The sequence below is a fragment of the Myripristis murdjan genome, chromosome 9 (assembly GCF_902150065.1).
Source record: "Myripristis murdjan chromosome 9, fMyrMur1.1, whole genome shotgun sequence".
In the NCBI taxonomy this organism is placed as follows: Eukaryota; Metazoa; Chordata; class Actinopteri; order Holocentriformes; family Holocentridae; genus Myripristis; species Myripristis murdjan.
The window spans coordinates 10,845,159-10,857,887 of record NC_043988.1 but is presented as its reverse complement, the minus strand read 5'-3'; the positions used below and the strand labels follow the sequence as shown (position 1 = coordinate 10,857,887).

At 43.0% G+C, this 12,729-nt stretch overlaps 1 protein-coding gene across 1 annotated transcript in view; it reads left to right on the top strand.

The window, feature by feature from the left end:
* The first annotated feature begins 1,891 nt into the window (after positions 1-1,891).
* Positions 1,892-12,729, top strand: part of lmx1bb (LIM homeobox transcription factor 1, beta b) — a 43,937-nt gene continuing 33,099 nt past the window's right edge. The window contains exons 1-2 of the mRNA XM_030060480.1: positions 1,892-2,030; positions 2,595-2,781. Coding sequence (XP_029916340.1) covers positions 1,892-2,030; positions 2,595-2,781 — 326 coding nt within the window. The remainder of the gene's footprint in view (positions 2,031-2,594; positions 2,782-12,729) is intronic.

Sequence of the window (12,729 nt, the reverse complement as noted above, 5' to 3'; positions counted from 1 at the left end):
GCAAAATTGCCCCACTTTCTCCTCAGAACTTATCTTGCATGGGCTCCGATATTTGTAATCAAATCGACTTGCAAACTCCTGGCCTGGGCCTTTAGCTTTTCAAACAGGTTGATACTGATAACAGCCATCTGACTCCCAGCGTGAAACGGGTGACATCGCAAAATCCCATTGGCACACCTGTGATTTCAGAGAGGCCTCTGTACAGCTACAATATTCCCCACCTTTGCAAACGTCAGACATGCGAAGCTCGGCTTTGGTGGAGGACAAAACACGCTGCTGATCAACTTGAGCTGGAATCGCGGTGCTTGTTGCCCCAGACCAAAGCTTACTGAACACAAATGTCTGAAACGCCCATATCTGTTTTAAAGAAGGCAGTTTGGGTGGTGGTTATTTTTTCAATTAGCCACTCTAAGTTGTCCACATTCCGCGCAAGGGCCCATCGCACAGTGAAAGCATGAATTCATAAATTGATGTATCGTCCATATCTGGGGCAGCTGGCCTATTTTCTTACAGCTGCAATGTCCCTACTAAATTAACCTAAATAATTCAAGAGCAAAATAGGCTAAATATAAGACAGGCCTCGGGTGCAGATCCTGTATGGGCCTATACCCCCCCCACCACCACCCACCCCCCTTTTTTTATTTTTATTTTATTTTTTATTTTTTTATTTTTATTTTTTTTCTGTCGTGCCTGAATGAGACGGAACCGCATGTTTGTGCGGCTCTTATTGGCCATCTCAGTGCCGGATAGCCCGCTGTTATCACCCCTGATCGCCAGGTGCATCAGTTGAAAGGGGTTAGCAGCTTCCACCGGTCACAATACACAAAAGACTATATCAAGTAAAGCGTGTGATGCTCCAGTAGACATATAGGACCTGCCTGTGTTTTTCTCCCTTCACAGGAAAATATTACAATTCACGATAAGAGAAAAAAAAAATTCTCGCCTCATTATTTGTTTTAACGTCAAAATTCACACTATAGGATAGGAAAAAAAATGCAGAAAGAAGTAAAATTATGATAGCAACAATAATATAATGTGTCAGATAATAATGGCCAAATAACAGTGTAATAACAAGGTAAAGTATTATTATTATTATTATTATTATTATTATTATTATTATTATTATTATTATACGGTTGCTTTTATGGCATGCCATACCCACTTAGGCTCAGAATAAATTTCTATAATTTTTCTACTGACTCTTCTTTACGGTTAGCTATCCATGTGTGTTGTTATTGGACTGTGTGGAGCGCACTGTACTCTGCACCAATAGCATCCCAATGGCAGTGAATAGGCTGAAAAAAGTGTGGCCATGCATACAGTCAGGAGTGGGAGGATCCAGTCGCTTCTGTCTCGATCTCAGACTTTTCCAGCGACAGGGGCACACGCAGCCCTCTCTATACTTCCAAGAGTTACTGTCGGGACATTTTTCACTCTCATATCTTTGGATTTGTTGTCATTTCCCCCCCTCTTCTTCTTGTTCTTCCTCTCGCTCTTCTTCCTCCTCTTGATAAAGCAGTTATTTCGTGAAGGAATCCAGCTTTCTCCCGTCGGCTCGCGGAAAAGAAGATTAAGCTTCCTCAGTCCTAATAATAACAGGTGACTGTTCAGAGAGTTTTCCACCTTTATTGTTGCTTTACTGTCTCTCCACGCTGCCCTGACATATCAGGGATTTAATTAGCCTGGCTAGGCTGATTTTACGTTGACAGTATTGTGAGCATCAAAGGCGTTTTTTGTACTTCTGTTAAGTTCAAGTTTTTTTCCCTCCCAGCTGCAGCCTGTTTGATACGAAACTCACATGGTTTCAACAGGTTTTGTGGTCACCAGTGGTCTCCTTCCACGCAGTACTGTGGCCACATAGGATTTTGTAGAGAAGTCTGACCGTATTCTTATGGATATTGCAACAGGTCTGGTGTCACTGGAGCGCCTCTCCACGGGAACACAGTCCAAGGCGTGCATCATGTTGGACGGCATAAAAATTGAAGATCATCCCCTGCGATCAGGACAAGCCACCCTCGGAGTCATGCTTGGTAAGTCTCACTATACAATGAAGCCCCAGACAATCACATATAACTTGAATCAAAGCTAAAATACTAGGCTATTTTTCCTGTCTGTCTGGATGCCATTACTAGGCTATGCGTGCATGCTCGCTGCCCCTTTCTCTTTCCGTGACACGTTTCTAGCCTCCAATCTTCCTGGCAACCAACATGCAAAACTGAGGAAAAGTGAAATTTATGCGTGGCAAACAAAAACAACAGGGAGAACCAATAATAAGAAATGTAGGTTTATTCCCCGGAAATTACCAAGCCTACGCATCCTCCGTGCATATGCAATGACCCTGATATCAAATGGCCAGGCGACTGATGCAAGCTGCAGCCTCTATAGGCCTTATTCGATAGGAAATATAAGGTTAATCTTTTCAAAGCTACTTTCTTGTCTTGGTCGAATAGCTATATTATTGAGCCACGATTATTTGCTATACTAGAAGCCAGCGTAGGCCTGTGCGTTTTTGGTGGGCTTTTCTGCTGCCTGTGATTTTGTAGGCCTTTGTTTCTGTTTTCTGACGGCCCTGTGCAATTCAAATTCCATTTCAGGGACTGAATGTCATCATCCATCCGTGTGTGAAGGATGCCAGCGTCCCATTTCCGACCGCTTCTTGATGAGAGTCAACGATTCTTCATGGCATGAGGAGTGTTTGCAGTGCACTGTGTGTCAACAGCCTCTCACCACCAGCTGTTACTTCAGAGAAAGGAAACTTTACTGCAAACACGACTACCAACAGTAAGCACGTTTTGCAGGATCCCCTCTCTCTCTCACTCTTTAGATGTCTTCAGGTGTTTTGTCTGGTGTGCAGTGATTCCTAAAAAAAAAGTCACTGCAGTGGCTTGGCTGCAGTTGGCCTATATAGGCCTGCTTTATATGTCTCACTCAGTGCAAAAATAACCAAGTAACTATAGGTCTTATTTTACTTCAAGAAGCAGAAACAAACTGCAAGTAATCTCAGTTTATTGTCAGATGCATTCACTGGTTAAAACTAAGGGTTTAGAATAATTATGAGAGTAAAAATTTGGCTTTTTTGCAGTGCACTCGCACTGGCTGGAGGGTGATGGCATGTGTGGCTGTATATTACATGTCATATTTATTGCTCTGTTATTGTCACACTGGCCCACGATATTTCCACATTTATTTCGAGTACATTCATAGCAACGCCATGTTCCTAACTAGGCCCGAGAATGTGCAGGCGGTTGTCTTTCGATTTTTATTTCGCTCTCTGCCATATTTCCTGATAGAGTTATGCGGCCTTTCCCCAAGAACAGTTTCACATAGTTTCAAAACAAGTAGGAATAAATAAATAAATAAATCTGCTTGTTTATTATGCATAGTCAACACAGCCGGAAAATCAGTCCACAGCGCAGATTAGATTTACTCTCTGATCATGTCGATTCTTAATTCACTATAGGCTAAATCCAGTGTCTTTTTTATTTCACTTTACATTAAGCTTTCAATTACAATTGATGTTATTATTTTATTTTATTTTATTTTATTTTATTTTATCCTACTCGATATTATTTACTTTTCCGTTCGGCATACACGGCACGGCAACAATTAGGAGGTTTAATGAAAAACAACCTGTCCTTTATTTTTTACAGAAGCGAGCATACACGCAAGGCTTTGCACTTTGAAACAGAGTTGATAAGAAAAAAAATTAAAACTTCTCATATTCACGCACGCGCGACACAAGCATGCACGTGTGTGTGTGTGTGTGTCTCTCTCACACACACACGCACACACACTCATACATATATACACACATACACACAGCGCAAATCGGCCATAAGCTCATAAATAATTTACTTTTAAATCTGGCCTATCTGATTATTGTCACACTTATTTTTCTCTTTCATGCCGAGTTTAATTACAGTAGGAGCTAATGTGATGCATTCAGATTAGATTTGTATTTAGATTATTATCTGCCTAACTTACATTAACAACTACAGCAATAATAAAAACAGTGTAGTACCAACAACAACAATCCTAATTATAAGAATAGTAATAATAGTATTGAAAATAACAACAGTAATAACAATGCAATAATGTTGTGCTGCCTTATTGTAATTATAAGAACAATATTTTCAAAAGCTTTTTTTAAATTCCAAAGTAGATGGCAGATAGCAATTTAAATTGAATTGCAATTGCAGAAATATGCCAGCAATAAAAAAAAAAGAGAAGAGGAAAAAAAAAAAACTTTTGCATGACACTGAGAAGTCAGGCAAATTGGTAAATTGAATTAGTAAATTATCACATAAAACCAGCAATGGCAGAGATAATCAAGAAAATATTGAGGCTAAGTAAGCGAGGGCTAAACACTGAGGATTGCCGTGCAGGCGGCGAGGACCCTGGGGTGCCCTGTGTTTCTCATTGCATGAGTGCTTTTCATGCTTGTCACTACATTTTCAGCTTTTTGTGTCTGGGCTTTTTAACAATTCTACTTCGATTACTAGGACATTATGGCTCTCTGCTAGATACCTTGCAACCAACAATGAGTTACATCTATTGCCATGCGTGCCATTCATCCAGCTTTGTGACAGGAGTGTAGTCAGTTGATAACAATGGGAAATTCATAGCAGTAACTATGGGATACCGGAGTCACGGCGTCACGGCTTAGAGGTGGCTGGAAGCTGAGACAGTCCAGCGAGGAGACGGATCTCTTTTTCATGCCTGTTTTACCACAGTGGACATACTTGTTTTTTTTTTTTTTTAAGGTGTTTATTTATGTAGGGAGAGAAAGTATGCAAGAAGCAGAGAGATGGATAGAGAAAGACAATCTATCTCCAATCCCCTTCCAAATAATATTTTTTTCCAGCGCAATTTATTGTTGATATGCATTTGTGGTACCATATTTATACATTTTGAACAGATAAACCTCTGGTAGTTTGAATGCTGTGAGCTTGTGTGGCAAGTCAGAACATCCACGCCAAACACAACAACCTGCTGGGCGCCGTCCTGTTCTCACACACTATTATTCATCACACGTTCCATCTTTTAATTCTTTCGCCCTCCCTCTCTCTCTCTGTCTTTTTGCCCCTCCATCCCTCCCAGGTTCAAAGCTAGCTGCAGGGTCCCCTCATCACCTAGACAAAAGTATCACTTTTTTGTTGTTTATTTCAACTGCATTGATGGGATACTTAAAGATGTAATTGGCACCTTTTTGACTTTTATGACACCCATTTAAGATGCATTTGTCAGCCCACAAACTGCTTTGGGCGGTGAAGAGAGCTCCTAGCCTTACAGAGGTCTACGTGCCTAATTACATTCCAACAGCAACTGATTCATGCCCCGTAATCAGCTCTAGCTAGCTACAATAAATCAAGGAATTGGCAAGCAGACTTTTTTCACACCTTTGGAATAGGTTTAAGTGCAGACAGGGGAAAACAATTGTGTACTGTGCTATTAAAGCCCCCACCAACACCGTTCAACACAACCTGCTCCATATAGTGCAATTATATAGTAACAAGATTGGATTTTACAAGCCTTTATCCCATAAGTTTTCCTCTTTTTATGCTATGCAGTTGACCTGTGGTTGTTTGTTTTGTTTGATTGTTTGTTTGTTTTTAACTGTATTTCTGCTGTGCAGATATTGAAATTTTGGTGATTTGTGTGGAAGATGTTTGGTAATGTTGAGCTACATTTTCCTTTAAGATTTAATGTTAGAAAAAAAAAAAAAAAAAGCTCATACGTGGTAATAAAAGTCAATTTTACAGAAAAGGGAAGTCCTGAATCTTGAAGCAGAAATTTCATCGTGGTAGAGCTGAAATACAGCTGTATTTGTGGCCGCCTGTTGAGAGAATATTTCAGAGTGAGTTTGATTGGTAAATAGGCAGAGGTGTCAGCTGGACGGGAGCCGCAGCCGAGTGAGAAAGAACAAGCTTGAACGAGACGGGCGGTATGTAAAAAGTCGAGTGGAATTACACCACCCCGAGAGAGTTTGTTGTGCCCTGGTGTTTGGAGGTCAATTATACATCATTAGAAAGAGGGAGATCTTTTCCCTGGAGGGACCTTTTCTCTAACCAAGCAGATGGTTTGAAAGGACCCATGTAATAAGGCTATCACTTGACCAAAGTGTCGGACAACACGCCTGTAATGGACTGCCTTGTTAGAAAATGCCATGTTCAAGCAATTGGACTCCATCTACAAGCATAACATTAAGTAACTATATTATACAGTGTGTACTTTTGGGTGCTGCTGATGCATAAAACCCTGCATTCCAGGGTGGGATTGTTTTTTGCTATATAAAGTTTTACTGTCTAGCAAAATGTTATTTTAGAATGTTTTATTTGTAACAGATCCAAATACATCAATGTGCTTTTTTCCTCTTTTTTTTTTTTTTTTTTTTTTTTTTTTTGCAATTCATGTGTTGAAAGCAAAATTAAATTCAAGTTACGGTAGTATGAATAGTAGAAAAACAGAGCAGTGATGAAGCCATAAAACTGGAGCTCCCAGAGCCTGTCTCACTTCCCTTGTAATTCTCAGTGTTGGACGATCCCCCGGTGTGCTGAGAGGTGCTTTTTAGAACTGTTAGGAGTGCCCTCCTGTGATATTGTTGTTTTTTAATTAGCTGTGCTTGGGACACTGCAGCAGTATGGTGGATAGATGCTGACGGCTGGATTTCTGTGTTAGCTCACCGTGTGTTTTACTCACCCTAGGACACTCCCGAGTGGCCTGGCACTTTGCGAGCTCTCATACACACAAAAACGGATGTGCTCTGTGTTGTCAACCTAGCCCCATAGTTTTATAGTTAACTAAAGACTCGCTTATGTCCTGCCAGAGTGTTTTAGGATAAACAACCAAACAGCTCTGTTGGTGATTCATAGGTGTACATGATGTTCTGTGGAAGATTTTCTAACTTTGAGCTACTTTGTTTTCTAATTCTACCTAAAAAGGATAAAAATGGGTCTATAGCCACTTCTCTTGGGTAAATAAAAGAGGACCTCTACAGAGAGACAAATCTAATGTTAGCAACACTAAGCTGGATAATATTGCTTCAGCTTGTCGGGATTTTTAGTGCTCGGCAAGGAGCTGGCTGGAGCTGGCCCCGTTCCTCTGTAAGGAAGTATTGGGTTTTATGTCAACATGGCTCGGCCTGTCCCAGCAGCATACTAGGATGCATCATCTGTCATCTCATGGCTTGCTAACCATTCCCCCCCAATACATTTTGACCCATTAAGGACCTGTTGGAGTGGTATTTATTTGCATCACTGAGTACATCTTGTATGCAATGTTTTAGCTCTTTCCGGTTCTTGCAAAAAAAAAAAAAAAAAAAAAAAAAAATAGGCAACTTGATGGATAGGACCTAAATATTTAATTAGGCAGATCATTTTACATGAGCACCTGTACATATGAAAAGTGTGCTGCTATAAATTTTACACAAGTTAGTACACGCATACATAAAACAGCTGAATAGCCTCTAGTGTAGTTATTTTTTGGTGGGTATTTTGCATAGCCATCTCTCTTCATCTTAAGTGAAATTGGCTATGTCATTGAATTATAGCTGATTTCATCAAGGTTTATTTTTGTAAAGGCATTTCCTATGTGTGTGTTTGTGTGTGTGTGTGTGTGTGTGTTTTGGTCATGATAGTTGGGTGTGGAGTTGTGGGAGGCGGGGGTGTAGGGTGAGCAGGGCTGCAAGCGTGCGAGTGTGTGTATGTGTGTGTGTGTGTGTGTGTGTGTGTGTGCAGCAGTTGGAACACAAAACACTTTGCAGGACGCTATGGGAAGCCACAGAGGCTCAGCCACGGTAATGCCCATCACCACTTTAGAGGCCAGACTGGTGGCTAGGGATGTGGAAAGAGGTCTCTGTGGCTTTGTGTGGGGGAGCTGTAGAGCCGGGGAGGAGAAGGATCTGCAGAGGGATCTGCCTGGTGTGCTCACATTACACTGGATGATAGCAGAGGGGTGCAGAGGAACTCAAGCATGCAATTTGTTGGTAGCCACAATTTAACCTCATCTCCTAAAGCCGGCTGTTAGGCAGCCAGTGGGACATGTCAGTCAATCGGGAATGCTAATCAGTGACGGTGGAGAGAAAAGGCTTGGGCTCGGCACCAGTGATTTTCATCATTGGCTCCGAGTCCTCAGGCCTTCAGGTTTATTTTCACAGCATGACAACTCTTCATAACAAAAAGCAAGGCAACCACAAACCATTAAATGCAATTTACAAATTAGATTTTGGCTAAATCTGTGAAATACTGTATTAAGTTCAGGGCTGTTAAAGTAGCCAGCCGAGAAATGTACGCACTCAGCAAATGTTTTCAATTTCATTTTGCCAGATTTTGTTGTTTAAATGAGGGGAAGCGCAAATTTAAACTCTTTGGTTTTTGCTGGGCTGAGCCAAGTGATAAAATTATTCATTTTTTAATGTCATTGATGATGTGTTAGTGAAATTGTATAAAAATGACAAAATCATTTTTTTTTTTTTTTTTTTTTTTTTTTTTTTTTGTGCCACATTCTTAGTATTTCCAATTACATTTCAGATCTGTTTGCCTGCTTTGCCTCTGTAAAACTGGATTAGTTTGGAAATAGTCCACACTCGCTCTCGAGGCAGCCTGGTCGAACGTGCATGAGAAATTGAGACATGGCCTCTGCTGCTGGCTCACAGTATCGCTGCTGGCCCCAACTGTGTATACGTGATCCCACTCTGGAATGTTTTTCCAACACGTAGGCTTTTCACAGATACACTAGAGAGGACTGGCATCATAGTGGCAAGTGCTGCATTCAGACTGTTGTGTGCCCAAGGCTTACTCTCACACTCACGTCACACATTCTAGCCCTACATGGGAATCTGGGCAGAACAGTGTATTTATCTACACGACACCCCAGGTTTTGTGAGGGTGTGGGCGCATGTGTGCGTGTGCACTTGCATGTGTGCATAGGCAATTTCCTCCCTCTCTCTTTGTCTCATTCTTTTTCGACGCAATTTCAGATTTGCTCTCTTTTTTTTTTTTATTAAAAAGGTAAATTTCAGCAAATCGCTTCCTGTGAGGCAACCTTAATTTCTGCATGTAAAAATTGATGGGGATGAATTTATTCAATATTTGTACAGATGCAACAAAACACACTTCTTTGTCTTTTTTTTTTTTTTTTTACCCTTTTTTAATCTTCATCAAACGAGATTAGCCCTCAAACACCGGTATTTCTGCTCAAAGTGACTGACAGAGATTTGCACTTTTATCATTAAGTGTGACACTAAGCTGGTCGGAGCTTTGTCTTGAATGGAGGGTCTGACGGAAACGGGGGCTCCTAATCCTTTTATTTGTGTCAGGCCCAGAAAGAGGGAAGAATGGGGCAGGGGTGGGATGGGGCTGCAGAATGCCACGGCCCCCAGTCCCCTCCAGACCCCGGCCTCCACAGCCAAGTGAGCATGAGACTCATCTTATGTGGTCTATGCACTCCAACGGATGCATACACACACCCCCTGTGCACACATACTCACACACACACACTCACACACACACACACACACACACACACATACAAACAAGCATGGATGTATGTTTGCATAGACTCAAGCACACAAACATATACCCAGACTTATGTACAAATGAACATTCGCTTTCTCATCACACACGTACAAAGTCATATTAAAGTGTGTACCTGCCCACACCAGAGCATGTCTGTGAGCACGCAGATTGCAATAGCAGGAGGGTTGGTCTAGGATGAGATTAATAAAGTTTGCCGGTTCCCTGGTCGAGGCCCAACACTGGCTTTTGTCTGCGGCTCACATCGGGTTGTGGGGCTTCAGTTCCTTTGTGTGTGCACCCTCGTGGTAATCCATCTCCAGCGGGAGTCCCCTGGGGCACTTTATTTACTCATTCAACTGTTTGGAAGTCTGTTAGACTGCAGATCAGATGCAGTGAGACCAATGTGATTACTTTAACCAGCACTGCAGATTCCTGCCCAGCGTCGCCCCTCACCCTGAGCTGATGTGCTCTGCAGGTGGGAGGGAAGGTCCACCAGCTCATCCTTCTCTGTCTGTCCTGTTTACTGGCCTGGTTTGAAGACCTGTCCAATATTCTAACTGGCTGTTATGAAAATTCAGCGTTAAGTATTGCTATCCCCTTTCCCTCCAAACACCACCCCTCGAGGAACTGACTTGTTTTTGTTATCCTCACTTTCCTGTGTTTATTATTTTCCCTTGCGTTTCAAATGATAGACAGTCTCAGATGCAGGGGCTGTAAGAGTTAATCTTTCTAGAACTGGAGGCTGGCTGAAGTTTTTTTTTTTCTCTCTCTCTCTCTCTCTCTTTGCATTGCTCAGCCCCCTTGCTCTGTAGATCATAATTCAGTACCAAATGCGATAGCAAGTGTGGTGTCACAGTGTAAAAACTAACATCTTTGTTTTATTGCAAACCATGAGATGGATTTGGTTTTCCATCTATCAACATAAACCCAGAGCTGTGTATTTGGGGCTAACCCCTGTGCCTAACCACTGCAGGCTGTCAGGCTCTCTGAATTTACTCTCCTTCTCTCCCCCTGGTGTGGCTGGGGAATATGGTTGAAATCAGCTGCCAGGACAGCATCTAGAGCGGCGCAAGCTCACTACACTCTCTGTTTAGAGCCGCTTGTTGATTGGTGATGGCTGTCTTGGCAAGAAAAATAACCCCATATGAAAACAGTGCAGATTGGGTTTCTATGCGTCTGACTCACTCCCATCCTCTCTGACCGGGCCCCCCCACGGCAAGCCAGCATGATTTGTGCACGAGGTCCCGTGACCCATGGAAGCTTCAAAAAGCAGTGAGGGGAAATATTTGGATGATCTTGATGGGGGAGAGGAGGCGTGGGAGGGGAGGCGAAGATGATGGGGGCTTGGTAAGAGCAGGGTTAACCAGTGTGAGGCAGGGCAGATGTGGAGGATCTGCAGTGCAGTGGTGATGACAGGAGGAGTGTGTGCAGACCACAGAGAAGATGACTGCCTGTCCTGCAAACCCCCCCCCCACCCACCCTCCCCTCGTCTTGGACAGCTACGACGTAAGACGCCATCTTCTGCGCACAGCGGTGACACACAGCGAGGAGAATAGCGCGTCGGGGGATGGAAAGAGTTGCAATATAAGAGGCATTTCATCATCAGATAACCTACCATGATACTGATAGTCTGTACCCCCACCACCACCCTCCGCCCCCACCCACCCAATCCCCTCTCTTCTCCCTTTACCTTACCTCTGCCTGCTGGATATTAATATTTCCCAGAAAGCCGTAACAATATGTCTTCCTGGGAAATTCCACGACTCTTGAACGCTGCAAAATGATCCGGTGTCTTTGAAAGGGATGGATAAGGGGATAAAACAGAGAAATTTTTCAAAATAATTTTGTGTGTGTGTGCGTGCGTGTCTGTGTGTCTGTGTGTCTCTGTGACTTTGCCTTATTGATGGAGATATTTATTCGGATTTGTTTTTAAGAAAAATGTCTTGCTGCAGGTGAAAGCTGAGATGTTTTCCCCTATTCATCCATATTTTCTCCTTTTGCTTATGATATTGTTTGATTCAACCTCGTGGCCTTGTAGCAAATTATTTATGCGCAGAACTTGCTTCTGGGGGCTGGTTAAATGGAAAACCCCATTGAACACAAATAGCTGTAGTAAGCTGTGGTTGGATGCAAATCCAAACTCAGCAGTTATAAAAGCAAACCTGCGGTCTGAGGCAGTCCAATCAGTCTTTGGCCCCTGTGCTTGTCGCTGCCTCCTCCTGAGAGCGGGTGGGTGAATGGGCCCTCCAACCCCCTGGGTGTCTGTCTGCCTCATGTTGGCTCTGCAGGCCAAGCCATACAGGGGAGAGCCATCCCAGCCCCAGGCCAGCCTTGTGCTCTGAAACCCAAGCTCCAGCGATGTGTTGTGATCCCAGCTGGAGAGACAGCTCTGGCTCTTAGCGGAGCCCTCTCGCAGCGTGGAGCTGGGGTCACCAGTGGCCTCTTACCCTCCATCACTCCACTGTGCTTCTGCACAGCTCTGACTGCGACTGCATTACTTATTACCCTAAAACAAAACAGCGGTCCTAAAGCTCTGCCTGGCAGCAAATCTCAGGGAAGTGAAGTTTTGATGTGTTCACATGATCAGTTGCAAGTAGCTTGAAAGGTTAAGATTCCCCAAACTTTCACCAAAGTGGGAATATGCCGTGTCAGTAAAAATACTGTGAGACCAATGGTTCTCATGTCATTGTTTGATATTTTTCCTCAAATGTTAAAAGCCTACAAAGCAGCAGGAACAGTATGGGCATAGCATGACTGCAATCTGAGGGTTTGTGGTGCAAATGTGTTTTCATGTTTGTTAACACAGTGGTTTTCAAAGTGGGGTCTAGGACACCCAGGGGTCCTGAGGAGGCTTCCAGAGGGTCTTCAGCAAAATGTGGAATAGTTTAATTTTGCTAGCTCACCAGAAGTTGTAAACAAAGCATCTTTTTTCATATCAGTCCCTCGGACAAAATCAATTTAAATGGGGGTCCATGACTTCATGAGAGGCAACATGAAGGTCCGGAACATGAAAAAGTTTGGAAACACTTTGTGTGCATTTTTTCATGCAAGTGTGTTTCTGCATTCTGGAGTGTGTGTGATTTCATGCGCATGGTCGTGTGTGTGCGCGTGCATACCCACATGTGTTTGTGTGTGTGCCTGCTCGCATGGGTGTGTAGTGGGTCTGTCACTCCGCCAAGCATTGGACATGCTGTTGGCAGGCGACACAGTCTGT